The 22,614-nt window shown below is 46.1% G+C and overlaps 1 protein-coding gene across 1 annotated transcript in view; it reads right to left on the bottom strand.

Annotated features, from left to right (window-relative positions):
- CHMP4B (charged multivesicular body protein 4B) overlaps positions 1-22,614 on the bottom strand; it is a 46,534-nt gene extending 23,920 nt beyond the window's left edge. The window contains exon 1 of the mRNA XM_055544798.1: positions 22,269-22,614. Coding sequence (XP_055400773.1) covers positions 22,269-22,458 — 190 coding nt within the window. The 5' untranslated portion in view covers positions 22,459-22,614. The remainder of the gene's footprint in view (positions 1-22,268) is intronic.

The raw sequence follows: 22,614 nt of genomic DNA, 5'->3' as shown, positions 1-22,614 counted from the left end.
CAATTAACTTCTTGAGACTAGCCAATTTCTAACACTGGAATGAAATTCACTTTTATCAACAACTGCTTGAAGCAACTGGGCCACAGTCAGGCCGTCCTGAGTACAGGCTTCATCACTTTCTCTCTCGCTCTTTTTTTTTAAAGATATATTTATTTATTTATTTTTGCCTGTGCCTGGTCTTCATTGCTGTGTGGGCTTTTCAGAGAGTGGGGGGCTATTCTCTACTTGCAGTACTCGAGCTTTTCATTGTAGTGGCTTCTCTTGTAGAGCACAGGCTCTAGGGTGCATAGACTTCAGTAGATGTGGTCCATGGTTTCATAGTAGGAGTAAGGCATAGCTCCATCATTTACAGTCTGAGTGACCCTGGGTGAGCCTTCATTTCCTCATTTATAAAATGGTAATAAGACAATAAAATAATCCTGGCATGAACCAACCATGCCTATCACCTGAGAGAGACTCAGCAAAAATGAACTGAATCGGAATCTATATGAGGAAAAAAAATCCCATTTCAGAAAGTACCATGACAATCACTTCTAAAAGGCTCTTTTTAAGACTGATTAAGCAGGTGACCTTGGGCAAGTCACTTAACCTCTCTGAGGTTCACAGTCCATATGTGTCAAATGAGAATAGTAACATCTGCATCTAACTGGGCACCGAGGCAGCACATACAAGATACTTGTGTAGCATGATACTTTATAGTTGATGTTCAGTAAACCTTCCTTCCTTTCCCCTTCAAAATGGACAGACTGGAAACAAGAGACTCAGAAAGCTAAGTAACTTCCCCAAGACTGCACTTAGAAAATAACGGAACCTGAGGGCTTCCATGGTAGTCCAAGGGTTGAGTCTCCCTGCCAATGCAGGGGACACAGACTCAATCCCTGTTCCAGGAGGATCCCACATGCCACAGAGCCACTGGGCCCCTGCGTCACAACTATGAGCCCACGGGCTGCATCTACGGAAGTCTATAAGCCTTAGAGCCCATGTTCTACAACAAGAGAAGCCACCACAATGAAAAGCCCGTGTAATACAAGTAGAGAGTACCCCCCACTCTCTGAAAATAGAGAAAAGCCTGCACAGCAATGAAGACCCAGCAGAGCCAAAATAAACAAATAACTGTATTAAAAAAAAAAAAAAAAGACAGTAATGAAGCCTGAATTGAAACACAGTTTGTCTGACTCCAAAGTTCTTATTACTATCATTATTCCTTAATTTTATAGATAAGGACACAGATACTCAAGAGAGCTTCTCTTAATGGCAGACATCAAATCTGAGCACCTTTCTGTTGAATGGTTAATCCTGGCCCACCAAAATTTGAAAAGTAAAAACAGACCTGCTGCAACAAAGTCAATGTACTTAATGCCACAAATCAGTACACTTGAAAATGGTCTACATGGTAAATTTTATGTTACGTATAATTTACCACCAAAAAAGGTTCCTGGGTTTGCTATCTGGTCTTCTCTCTTGAACACTGTAGCTTGTAACCATACATATGACTGAGAATAACAAAACTGTAGGATCTACTCTAAAGTGTACAGAATTAGCAGAACCTGAAGATCATCTCTATTCCCTGAAAAATATACAACAGTTCTAGATTATAGTCTGATTATTTAGAAAAGAATGCAAAGAAAGGAATGTCATAAAGCAAGCTTCCTGTCAAGGAAAGCAATATGTACCTCAAGTGTCCCCAAGTAGTCAATCAGAAAACAAAAAGATAAGAAGGAGAAACACTAGAGATTCTCCAGCCAATTAATATCCTTAATCACGACCACCATAGCCCCAAGTCCCCGTGCTGTGGGGCTCCTGGGCCCTCCCCAGAGATGGCTGGCTGCCTCTCCACTCTTACCTCCCATCGGCCTCAGCACTTTGGTTCTCTGACTCCAAAGGTGGGGAACCACCCAATGCTCCTGCCACTCTGTTCACTGCATCACTGCCACCCTCTTTCAGCCAAGCTTTCTTTCAAGTCCTGCTGAACACTCACTCCTTGAGAACATCTTCATATGCCACCAGATATGAAAGCTGGCTCTGGTTCCAGCTCTGGTCAAATTAGTTTCTCCATCTTTAAAATGAGGGTGCGGAAAAGACACAGATGATCTAAGTCAAAGGTTCCTAACGTTTTTGGCACCAGGAACTGGTTTCATGGAAGACAATTTTTCCATGGACAGTAGGGTAGGGTGGTTTTGGGATGATTCAAGTACAGTAGGGTTTGTGCTTCGACGAGAATCCAATGCCCACGACACTGATCTGACCAGAGGCAGAGCTTAGGTGGTAATGCAAGCAATGGGGAGTGGCTGTACATACAGATGGAGCTTCGTTTGCTTGCTCTCCTCCCGCTGTGTGGCCTAGTTCCTAACAGACCTCGGACTGGTACCAGGTCCGTGGCCTGGGTGCTGGGGACCCCTGATCCAAGTCTCTTATATTTCCAAGACACAGTAATTCATCAGAGCCTGAACAAGTTTCAGTCAGACTAAGGCTTCTGCCCCTCCTTCTTCCCTAGATACTGTTTACACATGGACCAAGATATAGCCCCATCACTGCAGATGTCCTAACGTGTTATCTTGTCATGATGACCATGTCTCAGGTATTGGTCTTCACTGCTTCAGGAACTCTTTAAAGAAAAGAATCACCTTGTGTCTACTTTGGAATGACCTTCTGCCCTCCTGTCAACCAGAGCCATACGCCTTTACTGATAATTAAAACAGAACAAAAACTTGTTCCTCACACATGAAAAAAGATCAGAAAAGTCTGTTTAAGAGACAGAAAATGTCAATGTTTTAACTATTCAACCAAAGTGGGCAGAGAAATTCAGGTCAAAATCAACATTAACTCACGTAAGACTTGGGGCCTTACGAGTCTTAAAACCGAAGACAGAAGGGAAGTCAGCTCCTAAAGAGCCTAGGGCCAAAGAAGTCGGGGGGCAGGGGTAGGGGTCCCTCTTGGTTTTGCTTTCTTCCACACTGCTGAACTCTCCCCTGCTTCTCAGCAGAGAAGGTAAAGCTGAGCAAACCCCACAGACGGGGATTTTCAGCTGAGCCTGCACCTCTCCAAGTTCCCAGCATGGCCTGAGAATGTAAACAACTGGCTGAGAAGAGACTGAAAGTCTATAATCTGGCCCCTTTCCTGTATTTCTAGATAGTAAGGGAAGTGGGTAAACATCTGCATCTACAGAATACACACATCCTCTCCCCCCTCAGCAAGCATCAGCCTCCATCCTCCACTGTCTCTCACAGCCTTTCTCTCTGTCCCTTGGATTCTATAACCCCTGATGGGTTGTGAGCCGAGACAGGACCACACTTACTGCTGTCTATACTCCCAGCACAGAACCCTGCACTACCAGGTGTTTAGGAAAACAGACGCCGAGTGAGCAGCAGAAGGAAAACAGAATGGCCTCCGAGATTCCTGAAAGTAAACAAACACCGCTCTCTTCTCAGGTCCTGAGATCCTATGAAAGCGTGACTGCTGGAATGCTGATCAGTATCTTGATCTGGGTGGTGGTCACATGGGTACATACATTTGTAAAAATTCACTAAGCAGTCTACTTCAGACCTGTCACTTCACCATAAATAAATTATACCTCAATCAAAAGAAAAAAAAAATCAAGAAGCACCAAAAATTGCTATTTATATGCCAACTCTTTCCTAGGTCTCTTTATAGACTTCCTAGTCCTCCGGAGTCCTGCAAAATGGGCCAGAGGTAGGGACTGTTCAGACCCCTTGCACAGGAACATCCTGAGAGGCAGGGAAAGACAGCTGGGCTACACAGAGTGTCAGGAATGTAGCAACAAGACCCTGAGGTCTGGATCCTCCAGGCAGCCCACAAAACCACCAACAGCCAGTTATAAGTCAAAAGAAAAAAACCCTTCAAAATAGCAGCTGTCTGCTCCACCGTGCCTGTTAGCTGGCTTTCTTGCATGGCAACTTTATTTTCAAGATCGTTCTGGCAGGGCTGGGCACATGCCACCACAGCATTTGCTGAGAAGCAGTGAGGCACAACTCACTACAACGAGGAGACAGGAGCTGTGGATTCCAGTCCCGGGTGGGCTTTCAAGAGCGACGTCACTTTCAATTGGTCACCAAACTCTCTGGGCCTGGGACGCACCTCTGTATACAAGACAGAAGAGTTCTAAAGTTGTGTGATCCTCCAGAGCTGTTTAGGAGACAGGAATGTAGTGTGGAAGTTAATAAAAGGGAGAGAACTGTTTTAATGGGCACTAGTAGAGACTTGAGGTTTTGAAGGCCTTAATTTACGACCAGGTAAGTAAATGTCTTCCATATTCCTAAGAGGTGTAGCTGCTTGTGGTGGTAGCAGATTTACACTAAGCACAGAACGCCTTTGCAGAGAAGGCCATGGCTCTTCCCAAGACCCCCAGCATCATCTACAACTGCAATCTTCAAGAGCAGATTTAATTTAAGTGAGTCAAGTCAGGCCACTCTTGGTAGCTGGTTCTTTTCTCCACTCCCCTCACGCAGGAGACAAGTCCCCTACATTCCATGGCCTCAAAGCTGGGTCAGTGAGGAAGTCAAGTCCTACTGCAAGGGAGCATTCTCAATATGCTTAACTGGTCAGTGCCGAGTTTTTGTCCAGCCAAGCTTGAACCTGCTCAAGCCCCAGCAGACACCTGTGGCTCTGATTTGCCAAAAAGCTGGCAGTCTAGTCAGAGGGAGGCTACTGATCCAGATGAGGAGAGATGCCCTCCGGCGTCTGTGCCTGTTGCCTGGATGGAACCTCAGGGGAGCAGCTAAATGCCATTATGCAGCTCTGGTCTCTGAACCAGAGAACTGAAATGGAAAATGACCTTTTACAAAATAGTCTATAGCTTCCCCAACTTTTACAATGAACAGGGAGGAACGCACACTGTTAACACACGAAACGAATGTTGAGCTACTCCATCTTTTTACACAGCAAAACTGCTTGGAACATCTGGTTCTCTGGAGGATTGCTGTAATATGGCACTTGTTGACTCAAAGAATGTTAAGAGCAGGAAAGAACCTTAGCATTCATTTCCTTCTCGTTTTATTGTTGAGAAAACAAAGGCCCAGAGTTGGGCAGGACTCGCCCAAAGATACCAGCTGACAGAGTCAAAACTAGAACCAGGCTGCTTTAAGTCCTAGGGCTCAGTTCGACCATCCTGCATGAAGGCAGCACCCAGGGAACAGGAAAACTAACAGGAGTCCAGGAGCTCAGCAAACAAAACGGGAAAAAAAGAGTTAGTTCTCAGATTTTTGTGACTAGGAGAGAAGAGTCCAGGCCGAACTTGAAGTATATGGCCTCATAAACAGAGGTCCTTGTCATCAGCCAAGGGAGTCACCAGCTCTCTTTTGGCTCAAAGATAAATATAAAGAGAAGATTAAATAATAGCAAAGATCACAACTAACTGAGTGAGCCAGCCAGGCAGCTAGGGTGAAATGCACTATACGAAGCAGCAAACGACCTGATTAAATAAAGGAGGCTGGGTTGAGCTAGTTTAGGCAGGAAATATTTATGTGCCTGCTTACCTTTGGCATGTAACCTGAGATTCGCTCAGAGTGGAAAAAAAAAGTTGCTATTCTGCCTCTATCCAGCTGCCTAGGGTGTGCTGGGCTTTGGAAAAAGCAGAAGGGGAACCAGGAAGAAGTTAACGGAGAAAAAGGGTGGTGAGCCATGTATCCCCTGTTATAAGGCAACAGCCTCTCTACCTGCCTCATCTCTCAAGTAATAATGGGCAGAAAGTCTACTGGTGGGAAACCTCGCCAGGTGCTGGAGAAACATGGCCGCTCAGTTCTCAGTTCAGTTGCTCAGTCGTGTACGACTCTTGGCAACCCCACGGACTGCTAGGCCCCACCAAACTGCTCTCCAGACAGAATGTGTCTCTCAGGTAACTGCCCCATTAAAATCAATAACACAGATTCCTCAGCTTGGCATCCAGGGCCGCCTCAGGGAAGCCACAGCTTACCTTTCCAACTCTTACTCCACCCGGGGCCACCCCCACCCACCACCCATACCCCATAATCCTCCCACCCCTCCCATAATCCCCCCTCCCCCTCCCACCCCTCACATGGCGTAGGCTAATCTCAGGACCCTGGCTCCCACAATCCCCTGTGCCTGGAATGACCCGAACCCCCTCCCTGTCCCCAATCCCTTCATCTGTGCCCCAGGACCCTTCAGCTGGGTCCTGTAGAGTCCCTTCACATGGAGTCTTTCACGGAACACTCAAAATGTTGGCCAAATTGGGTGGAACTTAATTTAACCACCCTTTTCCATCATCATCTGACAGAAACAAACAGCTACATCCTGGGATGCCAACTAGAGTGCCAGCTCCTAAATCTGGGAGAAGGGACCATTTGTGTGGCCTGGCCTCTCTGCCTCTTATCTCTGAAATAAGAGCAATAGTTCTTGTCAGAGAAGCTGAGTGCCTGAGATGAGAGGCTTTGGAAACACACATTCTCAAGTACAAGGCCATTATTTTAAAGGCCCCTTAGGCCCACGCCCCATTGACCAACTAATGCCAAGAACTTAAAGCTTGTCTCCAGCCAAAGCCCCTTCTCGTGTCACCAATGCCCCACGGAGAGCTGTGAGAGGGCTGCACTGAGGACACTGGGTAGCTGCTCGCTTTTTATTTCCGCAGAGTGTGAGACTTCCAGCTCGAGTGTGGCTATCAACTCATGGTTTCAGGAAGAGCCTGGAGCCTGAGGCCTGCTGTTCTCTCAAATGGCACAGTATAATGCTCCCGGCCTATGGGTGTGGGCCCGTGGGGTTCACAGGTATCACTCCGCTGCTCTGTGAACGCGCCGACCCAGCACTCTCTGCGCACTGAATGATGGATATATTGCACAATAACTAAAGCAACCACCACCTCCCCACCTTCTACCATTCATCTCAGACACAGTCCTAGGATAAAGACACAAAACAGCCGGTATTCAATAAATACCAGATGAAGGGAATAATGTACCTTCTTAATTAATGGGTACTAAAAGCACAACTATTATCACATGACCGTACCCAATATTTTTTGGAACTAGATAAGGGTCCTCCAATCTGAAAAGACTGAGGGTCTCTGGGATGATGATAGAGTCCTGGTGGGGAAGGATTCAGGTCCAGATCCTAATACTAACTACACTCCCAGAAAGCAGAGCCAGGAGGCCCTGAGCCATCTCCAAACCTTGGTTTCCTCAGCAGAACAACAAAAAAGGTAGTCTAACAGGAAAGGCAAACGAAAACTACAATGACTCAGAATGACCATCATTAAAAATCTACACAGACACACACACACACACACACCTACAAACAACAAGTGCTGGACAGAATGTGGAGAAAAGGAAAGCCTCCTGCATCCTACACTGTTGGTGGGAATGTAAACTGGTGCAGCCACTAACGCAAACAGTTTGGTTGTTTCTCGAAAAACTACAAATAGAGGGGCCATATGATCCAGGATCCCACTCCTGGGTATATATCCAGACAAAACTATAATCCAAAAAGATACACGCACCCCTGTGTTCAGCAGCACTATTTACAATAGCCAAGACAAGGCTGCAACCTAAAGGTCTGTCAACAGATGAATGGGTAAAGATGTGGTATATACATACATACAACAACATGGATGGACCTAGGGATTATCATAGGAAATGAAGCAGGACAAAGACAAATACCATACAATATCACTTATATGTGGGATCTAAAATATGACACAAATGAACTTATCTATGGAACAAAAAAAGACTTACAGACCTAGAGAACAGACTTACCGCTGCCAAAACAGTGGGGGGTAGGGGAGGGAACGCAAGGACTGGGAGTTGGAAATTAGTGGACGCGAACTATTGTAAACAGGATGCATAAACAAGATTCTACTGCATAGCACAGGGAACTACATTCAATACCCTGTGATAAGACATAATGGAAAAGAATATAAAAAAGAATGTATGTATAAATGTATCAATCACTTTTCTGTAGAGCAGAAACTAATAAACACTGTAAATCAACTATCACAAACCAACTCTTTGTGACTCCATGGACTGTAGCCCACCAGGCTCCTGTATCCATGGGATTTTCTAGGCAAGAATCCTGGAGTGGGTTGACATTTCCTCCTCCAGGGGATGTTCCCAACCAGGGATTGAACCCATGTCTCCTGTGGCTCCTTCACTGCAGCCAGATTCTTTACCCACTGACACCTGGGAAGCCCTCCCTTCATTCAATACCCTGTGATAAAGCATAATGGAAAAGAATATGAAAAGGAATGTATATAGGTATCAATCACTTTGCTGTACAGCAGAAACGAATAAACACTGTAAATCAACTATACTTCAACAAAATAAATTTAAAAATGAAAAAAAACACTCTAACAGGTGTTCCCAGCTCTGCTCTTTAAGATCCCTCCCCCTAGGCCAACCTCTGAAGCTTTAGAGCTGTACCTGTGTGGCTTCACCAGTCCTAGAATAGTGGTCCTCAACTCTAGGAGCTTTTGTCTCTTAGGACATTCAGCAGTGTTTGCAGAGATTTTTGGTGGCCACAACTTGGGGTGGGGGTGTGCTATGGACATCTAGTGAGCAGAAGCCAAGGGTGCTGCTAACCAGCCTGCAATGCACAGGACCACTCCCCATCCAGCCCAAAATGTCAACAGTGCTGAGGCAGAGAAACTAGAGACCACTGAGAGAAGGAGCTTACTGCTGTAGAAGAAATGGAAACCAGGCTGGGAAATGCACAATGCTGATGTTGTAGCAGACTGGGAATGAATGAATACAGTGAATAAAAAAGCTCTCAAACCATTCCAGACATGTAAGAACAATCTCCTGTCCATCTTCTCTCTGGCACTAGTCCCACTGTGTTAAGATGATTCACTCACTCTGCTGCTGCTGCTGCTGCTGCCGCTGCTAAGTCGCTTCAGTCATGTCCGACTCTGTGCGACCCCAGAGATGGCAGCCCACCAGGCTCCCCCGTCCCTGGGATTCTCCAGGCAAGAACACTGGAGTGGGTTACCATTTCCTTCTCCAATGCATGAAAGTGAAAAGTGAAAGTGAAGTCGCTCAGTCGTGTCCGACTCTCAGCGACCCCATGGACAGCAGCCTACCAGGCTCCTCCATCCATGGGATTTTCCAGGCAAGAGTACTGGAGAGGGGTGCCACTGCCTTCTCCATCAGTCACTCTAAGAACCCACAACCTTGTTCCTCCTCAACCTGACCCATGCCAATTACTGACACACAGCTTTCGAGATGGAGCATAAATGAGAGGGAGTCAGGATGGTGCAAGATGTGGCAGGAAAGCACGAGACTTGGGGCGTCATGAAGGCTAGCCTTGGCTCAAGCCCTAAGGAAGCCACTTAATTGCTTTGAGCTTTTAGTTTCTCTCTCTGCAAAATGGGTTAAAATCACTTTGTCCCATCTGCCTTATAGAACTTTCTCTGGGTTTCAAAATAAGATCACAGATGTGGAAAGGGTTTTGGAAGCCACAGACCCAGCACAAATGTGAAGCACTCTCCTGCAGAGTAACAGGTGCTCATACTCTAGAGGGAATATTGTAAAAATTAATTTCCAATGACAAGACTTTATCCACTGGTAAGGTATAAGCACTCAAGGTTATAGAGTCCTGGTCCTATGGAACACCAAAGATACTAGAGCCCACCATAATGCAGCCCATCTCAGGATGCCCAAGGTTCCTGGGTCAGCCCAGTGATTCAAGTAATCTGAACTTTGGCTTTCTCATCTCCAAAAGTGGGAAGGTAATACCACTTCATATACAAGGTTGTTGAAAAGGTCAAATGTGATCAAGTTTGTAGAGTCCATGCCATTTCCCAAAGATGGGGGGAATATTTTCATTTTCTGAAGATTTTTCCCCTGAAAAAATAATTTTTTGCTTCAAAAATTTTTTTTTAGAATGACAAAAATAACTTAAGGTGTTTTTATAGTGTTATTTGTCCTTTACACCTCTGAAATTACCTCTAAAATCTAAGTATAAGAAGAGTGGTCAGGGATTTCCCTGGTGGTCCAGTGGTTAAAACGCCACGCTTCCACTGCAGTGGGCATAGTCTGGATCCCTGGTTGAGAACTAAGATCCCACATGCCGATGATGTGGCCAAGAGAAAGGGATGGGGTGGGGTGGGGGGTTGTCGCAGCTGCAAGCCCAGCAGCCCTGACTCCTAAGAGCAACAAGCTGAATGCCAGGTTGATACCAACTCCCTCCTGGGACATGGCCACACAGGGCTATCAGCACCCACTACAACTCAACACCTAAATCCTTTTAACTCCAGACCTGTCAAGCAATCTACAACCACTGACTGCCCTTGTGCAAGATTCTAAAAGGAGAAAATGCTCTGGGGAGGTGAAAGCAACTGATCCAGCTAACGGAAAATTAAGAAACTAGTCTCATGAACTCTGGGGACACTGAGCTAATCAAACTCCTCACCCAAATGGGGAGCCTTTCAGATGGCTTCATCTGAGTGGCAACTCCTCTGCAAGCCTCTGCAGAGAACAGCAGCCAGGCTACTCATGTGTACACGTCTTATGTTTGGTTTTACAACTACCAAATCTACACATATTACAGGTCTTACACAGATTACAAAGAACTCACAGTTCCTGCTTTAGCAGACAGTAAAGAAGCCATTCCTCAGGTTTATTAGTTACTATTTCCTTTTATAGGAAGTAAGAATAAGCTGCACTTCAATATTCTAAAGGTAATTATTTTTATCACCCAACTAAGTTAAACATTTATCCATTCTTACGTCCCTGCCAAAGGGGCTTCTGATTCAAATAAGGTACTTTTTCAAAGTACTACATATATTACTATAGGACTTCCCTGATGGCTCAGTGGGTAAAGAATCTGCCTGCAATGCAGGAGCCACGGGAGATATGGGTTCAGTCCCTGGGTCAGAAAAATCCCCTGGAGGAGGAAATGACAACCCACTCCAGTGTTCTTGCCTAGAAAATCCCATGGACAGAGGAGCCTAGTGGGCTACAGTCCCTGGGGTCACAAAGAGCTGGACACGACTGAGCACATGGCACATTATTATATATTACCATGCTCCTGGTTTTCCCTTCTCAAAACTCTTCCTATTAATTCAAAGTTTAAAGCACTCATACGATTTGAGTTCCCTACTGCTTTAACATTCTACTACTCTCCAAAATAACTATTTAATAAAACACAGATTCAAGTAACACACACACACAGAGCTGTTTTGACTCCCTCCACTGCATATCCTGTACTGTGAAATCTAAATATGCTTCTAGAACAGATCACACTGTACCTTGATTACATCTGTTTACTTGTCTGTCACTCTGGCTAGATTGTGAGCACCTCATTGGCAATGACCTGACTCCATCTGCACTTACCCAGTAAACTAGGACAGTATCTGGCACACAGCTCAAGTTCACATATATTTATCAAATGGGTACATGAATGAAACAAAAGTTTCTGGCAACCTTCTTTCATCATGGACTATCTCAGGACTTCCCTGGCAGTCAAGACTCCACACTGCTAATGCAAGGGATACAGGTTTGATCCCTGGTCAGGGAACTAAGATCCACATGCCTGCCATGTGGTACGATCAGTAAATAAATAAAAATAAATTAAAAAAAATAAAACGGACCATCTGAAACAAAATGCAAATGTCTTACCTATGCAGAATGAAGACTGAAAAGATTTGGGGTCTCAACAGCAGAGTCCCGAAACAGTGCACAATCTCTAAATTCATTTCAAAACCCCCTTCCTCAAATACACTCTCCTCAAAAAGCCAGATGAAAGCAAAAGTTCTCCCCGTTGTAACTGAGGTGGTTGCATATACCAAACATGAAAGGCTTACACCCAACCCCCACCTCACCCTGCCCCACCTCGCAGCTACCTACTCCTTTACAGCGCAAGTCGCTTGGTCGTGTCCGACTCTTTGTGACACTATGGAATATACAGTAAATGGAATTCTCTAGCCCAGAATACTGGAGTGGGTAGCTGTTCCCTTCTCCAGGGGATCTGCCCAACCCAGGGATCAAACCCAGGTCTCCCACATTGCAGGAGGCTTCTTACCGTCTGAGCCAACAGCCTAATGCAAAAGATCACATTGCCATCCCCAATCCTAAACTGGGGCCAGTCTCCCAAACTCAAATCTCCACCAAGCTACATTTAGGGTGTTCTCGTGGGTGGTACCCATGGCCAATGTTGGACTTTAATTACTGCTGTCCAGGGTTTATCCCTTCACCAGGAGTTGGGCTTCCCGGGAGCAGGACTATAAGGCAGGGCCCCACATTTCAGCAGGAAACCTTGATTGGGTGAAGGCCTGAACTCCTGCTTTGGGACCATAGAGCCTCCTGGCTCTGAGCAAACTCAACTGCCCTGATTGTTCAATGGGAAAAAATTTACCTCAGCAGATTGGGCCAAGCTCCAGGCCAAGACTCCTAAGCAACCTGATGCTTGACTCTGGGGCTTTCTGTTTTGTTGTGTTGTGTTTTTTAGTATGTTGTTGTTTTATTTTGAGGGTGAAAAAGAGATGACAAAGCTTTTTGCTGGATTTTAAATCCAATCAGGAATCCCTGCTCAAAAACTCACTAACGCCTTAAAATCTAGAAAAGATGTCATTTTACAGAATCAAATAGGGCAAGTTTAATGCTGGAATTTCCCATTTCATCATCCCACCTCACTCCCTCTCGCCTAGCTGAGAAACTCCTTGGATTTTTCTAGCTTTACTTTATCCAAAAACTCCTGAAAGAGACACTTTACCTAGGATGGTTCTAAGACTCCAGTCAGAAAACGTATGCACTATTTAGTTGTGGTAATTTCTTTCTCTGAGAAAGCCACAGATCTGTCCAATGCTAGGATCCACTGGGCCAGGCTGTGTCTTTTTCACTGCCTGGAAATCCACATGGCATCTCAGACGGCTCCCAACACAGAACAGGCACTCGGAGAACATCTGTTCCTCCTGATGCAGAAAACTGGTGGACCAGAACAGTATCAGTGCCGGATGAACAGAACAGGAAACAGTCATAAAGCCACTGAACCAAGAAATCAGAACTCACTGAAAAAAGATTTCTGGTGGAAAAAAAATATGACTTTAAAAAACTCACTTCCTAGCCCACTCCAGGTGGAGTTATCTCTGCACCTGGGGTCCTTCTAGTGCTCTACACAAGCTCACTGGGCGAAATAAAGTTCTTTCTTTACCCCCTGGTCCTCCACCCAGGGAGTGATGCTCACCGAGGAGGGGAACTACCTTTAACGGATCAGCAACTACCTCTAACTTATGAGCAACACCAGCCGGGGTTGCTGGCGCCTGCTAGTCAGGGGTCCTCATGGCCGGCAGCTTTACTGAATGCATGTCAGTTATCTAGATGGCAGGCTTCTGACTGAAGGTAGCTGGGACAGGCTGAGCTGGATAAGAGTTCAATCATTAAGCCGTAGAACGAGTGAGCAAATTAGCCAGGTACACAGAATTCCTGAGTGTCCAGGAAAAGAAAGAATACTGGCATGGACATGTGAAAAATGCCCAACATTCTCACGTAATCCCTACAACGTGAGGAAGAGGGAGGAGGGAAAGCTATGTGACTATAGAGAGGCGTCTCTTTTACGTGCATATACACCACCTGAAGATCTCATAAAAGTGCAGGTTCATCTTCACTGGGCGGGGCTTTCGCGTTAGCAGGTCTAACTGTTTCACAGTGTGCCCACAGACCACACTTTCAGTAGCAAAGTTCTGTTGTTATTGCTGTTGTTTTCAACTTTTTAAAAACTGAAGTATAGTCAATTTACAACACTGGTGTTTTCTGTTTTGATTGAAGTATAACTGACCCACAGCACTATGTTAGTTTCAGGTGCCCACAGAGTGACTCCACATTTCCATACAAAACAAGCACCCTGATAAGCCGAGCTAGCATCTGTCACTATACAAAGTTATTACACTATTACTGACTATACTCCCCATGCTGTGCACGTTTCCTCTTTTTTTTTAATATTGTTTTATTTTGGGCTGCACTGGGTCTTTGATGCTGTGCTCGGGCTTTCTCTAGTTGTGCTGTGCAGGCTTCTCATGGCGGTGGCTTCCCTTGTGGAGCACGAGCTCTAGGAGCGCAGGCTTCAGTCGTTGCCACGTGTGGGCTCAGTAGTGGTGGCACAGGCTTGGCTGTCCTGTGGCACATGGAACCTTCCCAGGCCAGGGATCAAACCCGTGTCCCCTGCAGTGGCAGGTGGGTTCCTAACTCTGGACCACCAGGGAAGTCTAACTCATTTATTTTTAGAACTAAAAGTCTGTACCTCCTAATCTCCCTCACCTATGTCATTCACATCCCCACACTCCTGCCCTCCTCCAGCAACCACCTGTTTATTCTCTGCATGCGAAGCAAAGTTGTATAGTAAATATTTTATCCTGTGTTTGCAGCTGAAGAAGCTGATGGTCAGGGACAGGAGGATACTTTTACCAGCAAGCAGAGGTGGAATATGAAATCAGGTCACCTGATCCCAAACTTAAGAGCTTTTTTTACTAGATCATATCACTATCCTCCTGAACTAAATATCCAGGACCATGAAGACATATAGCTTGCCCGAATCCCTCAAGTTAGCCCTCCCGCCAGCTCTGCCATTTAACATAGAGGGAGGAGGGAAAGCTAGAAATAGAAGCTATGGGAGAATCAAGCCAGCCAGATGCTCATGTTAAGAACTTAAATCATTCAATCCTTCAGCTAAGGCTGCTTAAGAAGGATCAAACAAAGTGTGTGTGTGTGTGTGTGTGTGTGTCTCCGTCCTACTCTTTGCGAACCCATGGAGCATAGCCCACCAGGCTCCTCTCTCCATGGAATTTCCCAGGCAAGAATACTGGAGGGAACTTCTCTGGCAGTTTAGGGGCTAAGACTCTGTACTCCTAACGCAGGTGGTCCTGGTTCGATCCCTGGTGGGGAAACTAGATCCCATATGCTGCAACTAAGAGTTCACATGCCACAGCTAAAGATCCTGCATGCTGCAATGAACATGGAAGATTCCAAAGCTGCAACCCAGACCCAGTGCACCCAAATAAATAAAAATAATAAATATTAAAAAAAAAAAAAAAAAGAAGAATACTGGCATGGGTTCCATTTCCTCCTCCAGAGGATCTTTCTGACCCAGGGATCAAACCAGTGTCTCTTGGGATTCTTTACCACTGTGCCACCTGGAACAAATTTTAGGGGCTCCTAGATGCTTGCTCCTTCACTAATGAAAGATCACGGGAAAGTGTAATCAATCAGGTGTAAAAAAAAAAAAAAAAAAAAAAAAAACAAGAAAAATTCTCAGTGATATGGAAATTATCAGGGCCATACAGCACACAGAACTAAATTAATTCCTAACAAACAGCCAGTCCTGCGTGTTCTGGGCTGCAGTGCTCAGACCTCAGCTGGCAAATTCATTGAGTGGTCAGCTCTGCCCACTTCACACCTTAAGAGTGACACTGATGAACAGGAGCCCACCTACAGGAGGGTAACAAGGAAAGAACAAAAACACCAGGCCAGGAACACTCGATGGAACACAGAAGACCTGTCCAAGAGAGGTGCAGGTTGAGACGTAAGCCCCATTTGCCTTGATCTATCTTCCCAAAGGGCGATGAGACCTGTTTTCTGAGGCAGAATTCACCACCTGCTCTTCCAGCTGAAGCAAACAGTTCACCGCTGTCTAGCGTCAGGGGTGGCATTTGCCCCTCAACCTTCTAACTCCAGACCCCACATTCTTTCCACCAGCCCAAGCTGCTTCCCTGTGGAGCCACCACCCCGGCCTGTGCCGGAGGTCGGCACTAGAGGAAGACAGGTCTCAGTTTCAAATAAGAAAGGTGGTTTTCTAGTCAGAGCCGTCCAAAGGCAGACTATGCAGTAGCGTGAGAGGACAGGGCACCTAATACAAATCCTGTCGGCAGAGAGGTTCAATCAGAGGCTAATCGCTCAGCAGGAACACTGCGAAGGGAATCTGGGTACTGGATGGGTGGCTGTGTGAGATGAACCTGCCAACCCTCAGAAATGAATTCATCTCTTCCTGCTGGATTTTTCTCTAACACTTCATTTGTACATGGTTTGCCTTTTATCAGTTACTTGTACGTGTGCGTGTCATCTTCACTGAACTGTGTGCCCTTGTAGTGTCTCATCCATCTTTCTACCTCTTAGTGTGCCTGAGACTATACCCGGGAAACCAAGGAAACGTATGTGCCTCCTCTGTGCTGGGCACTCTGCTAGGCACTTTACACGTGTCGCTTTATTCTACAGCCTCACAAGAACCCTAAGAGGTATTGTTCTTACTCTGTGTTTATAGACGGGGAAACAGACTCAGAGAGGATAACTGCCAAGGTATTGCTGGTGAGTGGTGAACTGGCACTCAGTTTGGAAATCTTCTACCTACACCATCCTGCTACCTTCCTCCTAAAAGGAACTCAACGAACGTCTGCTGACTTGAGCCAGACACCTTAAAAACAGGCCAGTACTATATCCAGCTAGGTCTCTTGTTGTTTCCTGTTGCTATGCTCAAATTTGCCTTCTAATTATAACCATCCATCCTCAAAGGAGGAAAGGAAATGGCAACCCACTCCAGTATTCTTGCCTGGAAAATCTCAATCCATGGGGTTGCAGAAGAGTCGGACACGACTTGGGTGACTAAGCAACAAATCCTTAAAGTGACCAATATAAAGTCGTCAATTTTTGGATATCCTCTTTCTTTTTTTAAAGACAGTGGCAGAGCACAAAACAACTCTGGGTAAGAGGATCAAGTTTTCACAAACTTCTCCTATGCAAAGGAATCTCTCAAGGCCCCAAGAACCCCAGTCTCCTCCCAGCAGGCCAGAACTCCATCTCAGCACTCTGGACCACTGTAAACATCAGGCCCTGGCTTTCTGCCCCAAAAGTATATGGCTCAAACACATCTTCACAAGCTTGTCTCCAGAACCTAGCTCTCTACACTCACATCCAACTCAAAACAACTCAGAACTTCCTTGAGCAAAATACTCCAGCTCAAAGGTCCTCACGTTTAGTTAAACTTCCAAACAAAATCTATCTTGAATTTCAAATCACACTAGAAACCCACTGGCAGGCACTTTAAAAATATTTAATCTTCCCGCCCAATAGGGAAAAAAATTTTTTTTTTTTTGTAATTTGAATCAAAGGCGCCAGCATGTTTGAAGAGCCAACGCATAAGGCCTCTCTGACACTCCATCTGTCTTAAGAAATAAACCAAAGCCAATCTGGCCAACCATCTCATTAAACAAGAAACTTAAGCAGCACCAGGGGAAATCCCCATTGCTCAGTTCCCTGGGTGGGTTTCAGGTTTTCCATCCCTGGTCCTCTGGGATAGGCGCTCCTGCTGGCACATGTACCATTAAGACGCTGTACTTTTCAACCTGACATCTTGATTACAGAGGACCAAAAAGCCATGATCACTATAAATTTAACTTATGAAGATATCTTCCCACGTGCTAACATTTTAGAGCAACTTTATTAAACATGAGAGAGCCACCTTGGCTCCAGCAATGAACAGGACTTAATGAAGATCTATTTCCCATGAGCGTCTGGCCTCTCTGCCTCCATCAGACATTTTCAACTGAACCCAAATGAACCTATAAATGAACTGATTTGCATCCATAAATCCAAGAGAAATATACCAGTGTAGGGGGAGGTATCCAACCTGCATTTCCCAATCTCATGTAAGTCTCTTGTTAAACTAAAAATATGATCCTTTCAACAGTCAGGTTTCATTTTTATTAAAAGGGGAAAACAGAAATCTGAGCCACATAGGGTAGCTTATTTCATAACTAGTTACAATGTCTTAAGAAGAAAACAATGTTTGCTATATGATCATCTTTCTTAAGGAGAAAACCAACCAGGCACTGTTTAAAAAAGACCTAAGCTGGGGAGATTTTTGTCAGTTCACCTGCACCGCAATTCTGGTTCCCATCCAGTTCTCAGTGAAAGAACTTTTCCACTTGACAACTGAACCCAAGAAGTTTGATCAAGGGGCTGGATGGGGTGGGAGATGGGGGGAGGTTCAGGAAGGAGAGGTCATATGTGTACCTATGGCTGATTCATATTGATGTATGGCAGAAACCAACACAACATTGTAAAGCAATTATCCTCCAATTAAAAATAAAATTTTTAAAAAGTTTGATCAATAACAACTTTATCAGTAAAGGATAGTTTACTTACTCAATATTTACAATGTGCCACACTCTTTCTTATATCGTCTTAGCTAATCCACACCATAGTCATGTAAGATGAATACTATTTCCACTTGATAGAAAAGGAAAAATGACAATATTTAAGTGCCTTGGATGTATCTGTTTTCTCTATATTCCCAGTACTAAGCTCCTCGTGTTAAGCATGGGACCTAAGACACAGTTTAAGAGCCTGCCACATGCCTAAGAATGAATACATAACTAAAGAAAACGAAAAGAAATTTGGGGGAAAAAAATGTAATCCAAACTTTGCTCTATGCCCCTAACTAAAACCACTTATTGGAACATACTTGCCTGATGCAAATAATTGACTTGAACTGCAGAGGTTTGTTTCAAAGAACCATTTGTCATCTTTCTAATATGTACATCACAAAAATAACATCCACGTTTGGTTACACACTTCACAGGGCAGGGCCGAGTCCTGTCTCACTTCTTTTTCCCCGATTCAGCACCACACCTTGCACAGGTGGGTGTTTAATGAGCTAAGCGATGACAAAGGTCATGATGAGGCCTGCAGCCAGCACGGGAGTAAACAGAACACAAGATACCCATGGACACCGGCAGACCTGGTCTCTGCGTCGAGTTACATCCTCTCTCCAGCCTCGGTTTCCTCTCCAGACAACAGGAATAACAGAACATACCCCCAAGACCGTTTGCATTCATTTAACAAATACTTACTGAGCATAAATACTACGTGCAAGCACCGTGCAGTCCAGTGGACACAGTAATGAACATGACTAACATATGCTGTCTCATGGGGCTCAGTCTCAAGGAAATATCATGAGACTCATGAGGAAAAAGGAGTTTCACAAATGTCAAAGGACTCACAGTTAGGAAGTACTGCCCCTCCTCTGTGTTTCCAAACTTGATTAATGGCATCACTATCCACCCACTGAGCTGTCAACTTAGGAATCACCTTCAACTCCTCCCTCTCCTTCATCGTGCCCACAATTGTGATCAACCACCAGCCTTCTGATTCTCCTTCAGAAAAGTCTCTGATGTTTATTACTTCCTGTCAGGTCCTCCATGCTTCTCTAGGCCCTTTGTTTCCACCTGGAGTCTCCCTGTAATAATGATAATGGCCACCATTGATTGGTCACTGTATGGCAGGCATTCTACTAAGAGCTTTACATGCATATCATAAGTTGATCCGATAAGGTAGATACTAGTACCCCTACTGATAAGAGGAGGAATCTGAGGTACAGAGTGACCTGCCCAAGACACAGTTCATGACGAAGCTAGCTCAAATGCACTGTCCATGAGATTCCATCCTGACCCTTTACTGGACTCCTGCCCCCAGTCCCTTCCTGGTCAGCGGACACTCCTTCCTTTATTGATACTACTCTTTCAGAAATCCAAGCTGACCGATCTCTTCTGCTTTAAGACAGCCAATGCTCCTCACCATCTCCAGGTCAAAGTCTCAAGGCTACAGGTCACTCCCAAGGGTTACCCATCTGCTCTCCTGCCCCACAGACTCCCACCAGGGGATGCTCTTACTTGGGGCTCCCCAATCCCCTCGCTGACCACTTCACATTTCCCTCCTCAACCAAGCTGCTTTTGCCCTTTGCCCTCCAGACAAGAGTCTTCGGTGTTCCTTCCTCCTTCCTTTCCCACTCTTCCTCCTCTCTCTTCCTCATCCTCTCTCTCACACACAAACTAAAAAAAAACACACACACACATACACACACCACCACACACACACTTCCAAAAGGAGGGCAGGCACAGTGTATTTTCATCTCTTCCAAGTCCCAGCACAGTTCGAGTCAATCAGTGACTAAATGAATGACAGGCTGTGGTGTTAACACCTCATAGCACTGCCCCTATAAGCAAATACAACCTTTCCCCCGGAGGACACTAAAAAGAAGGGGAGGTAGCTCCTATCCTCTCAGGTAAACTCAAGAAAGCAGACTGCTTTCCAAAATGTTCTCACAGCTGGTTGAGCCTGGTAGTCTCATAGTTGGCTGGCAATCTCTCTCCAAGCCTCCTGCAAGCCAATTCAATCACCTCTAGAACTACAGAAACAAAACTAGCTCCAGACCGAAAGACCACAGGAGACCTGCCCTCTCAGATGGGAGATGATGTAAACTAATGCCCTCCTCCGCCCAGCAATGGGCAAAGCCCTCCCCAAATGCAGACTGGTCAAAACACGGACTCTCACTACCTCTGTGAACAACAGAGGATCCTGAATGAGGGAGAGTCATGAAAGAAAAATGCTAAAGGCAGCAAAATCTAACCCTGCTTTCCACCTCCGGAACTACAACTGGAGTCCAAGCCACAAATGCCCAGCTGCCTCTGTCCTCACCCGTCTCCCCTCTCCCATTCTCACCCCCACAGGTCTATTTTCCAGAGAGGCCCAATGGTGTTTTTAAAACGATGTGAATGATTAGGACAGCCATAATTACCCTCCAACAGTTTTCCATCCACTTGGAATAAAATCTAAACTCTTCACCAGGAAGTTCAAAGTCCACTCCACACCCACTTGCATTATACCACTCTCCTCTTCAGTCACTGTATTCCATAAACAGAGGTCTTCTGTTGCTTAAAAGAGGCTGATCTCTGGGCCTTTTCCACTGCTGTCTGCTTGCCTGGAAGGCTTCTCCCCTAGACTTCTACAGAACTAGTAACTTCTCAAGGTTCAGTTCAAACTTGACCTTTTCCAAGAGGACTTTCCTGACCACCTTATCTAAAGTGGCACCCCTTCCTACCCCATCACTCCCAATCCGTTTTGGTTTTGTTTTTTTTTTTAGCACTTTCCACCACTAGACAATATTTTCTTCACCTATATTCCAGTCTTCTCCCTCATGAGGGTGGAAGCTGGTTCTGTTCACCCTCTGAATACCATGCATGTAGTAAGCCCCCCAAAAGAATTTCCAGACTATCTGTTGACTATCATCAGCAAAGGAGTACCCTCAGGATGCGTTACTCTGCTCCTCTGTTAGAATGATGAAAACATCTAATTAACCCCTACTATATGCTGGGCACTGTAAATCCACGATCTTCCTTTCAGAGGTAAATTCACTAGCTCAAGGTCACAAAGCTAGTGACTTGCAGATTTCTCAGTTAAATACTTGTTTGTAAAGCTCCTAAACCCCTCTCACCTTTCCCGCTTCTCAGGGGAAGGGTTGTCATGCTATGGTTCATCCTCCTATTGCCATAACAACGACAAAAATCAAATTTTTCTAAATTGCTTTATAGTTATTAAAGCATTTTTACATTCACCTGACCTAAGAGGAATACAAACCACTTGTCCAGAAAGCCACACAACAGTAAGTAAAGTGCCTCAGAGTTCAACAGCCCCGCCCAGAACCACAGTAGTGGGGACTAGGGGAGGAGTCAGGGCCAATGGAGGCAAGGAATCCTTATTTCTGGCACACAGGGATCGCGAAGCGGTGAGTCACCGGGTGAAGGCTTGCGCTACGTGAAACTCTGATAAAGCAACAAGAAGTGAATCACAAGAGCTGGAAGGCACTTTAGGCCTACAGAGGACAAACCCTGGCTGATGGAAGGGGGAAATGAGGCTCAAGAAGAAAAGTAACTTGCTCAAGTTCACTCAGCAAGTGAACAGAACTGGAACCAGGGAGTCTCCTCTCCCCCAGTTCCCTTTCCTCTCCATCTAGGCTTCTCAAGGAGAATCGGAGTCAGGAGATGGGGAGAGGCCAGGGACAGCTCATGGACTCCACAGAGGAATCGGGAGAGGGCAGGGGTGGGACCAGGGAGGACACAAGTGTTGGGATGGAGGGCTGAAAGGAGCCAAGGAGGCGACGGCAGTATCTGCGAAGGGGGGCAGGGGGGGCAGGGGGGCGGGGGGGGGGTGGTGAGGGCAGGCAAGAGGGAGGAGGAAAAGGCGGAAGAGAAAGAACAGAGTGAATGCGGAAGAAGAGGAAGAAGAGCTGTGAAATTAGGGTCTGAAGGGGCCTGGCAGAGTGCGGAGAGCCTGAGACGAGAGGGCTGGAATGACAGTGTGATGATGCAGGAGTCCAAGGCTCCGGGAGACACTGAAGGCAGTCGGATGGGGAGGGGTCCCGGAACCAGAAAGGCAAGGAAGGGAGTCTGACAAGGTATGAAAGAGTTCCAGGATCCGAGCAAACACTGGAGCAAGTGTGACGAAGGTGGAGTCCGGCCAAGGGAGTCTGAGGGGGCTCGGCCGACTCACCGCGCTTGTTTTTAGTGCCGTGCTTCTTGGCAGCCGTCAGCTCCTGCTCGATTTTCTTCTCCAGGAATTCCTGCTTCTTACTTAGCATCTCCTCCGTGTCCCGAAGCCTTTGGATGGCCTCCTGGGGGGTCGGGCCGCCCTTGCCGGCCTTACCCCCTCCAGCCCCGAACAGCTTCCCGAACACCGACATGGTTGCTGCTAGCCGCGCCGGCCTACGCCGTCCGCTCCGGCTCGGCTCGGCTCCGGCGCCCGCTCCTCTCCCCGCCGCTCCCTGCCGTCGCAGGCCTCTCCTCCACCTCCGCCCCGCAGCTGGGCCCCGCCGCGCCACCTCCCACAGGCCCCCACG

Source organism: Bubalus kerabau, chromosome 13 (assembly GCF_029407905.1).
Source record: "Bubalus kerabau isolate K-KA32 ecotype Philippines breed swamp buffalo chromosome 13, PCC_UOA_SB_1v2, whole genome shotgun sequence".
Taxonomy (NCBI): domain Eukaryota; kingdom Metazoa; phylum Chordata; class Mammalia; order Artiodactyla; family Bovidae; genus Bubalus; species Bubalus kerabau.
This window is presented reverse-complemented; position numbering and strand designations above follow the sequence as displayed.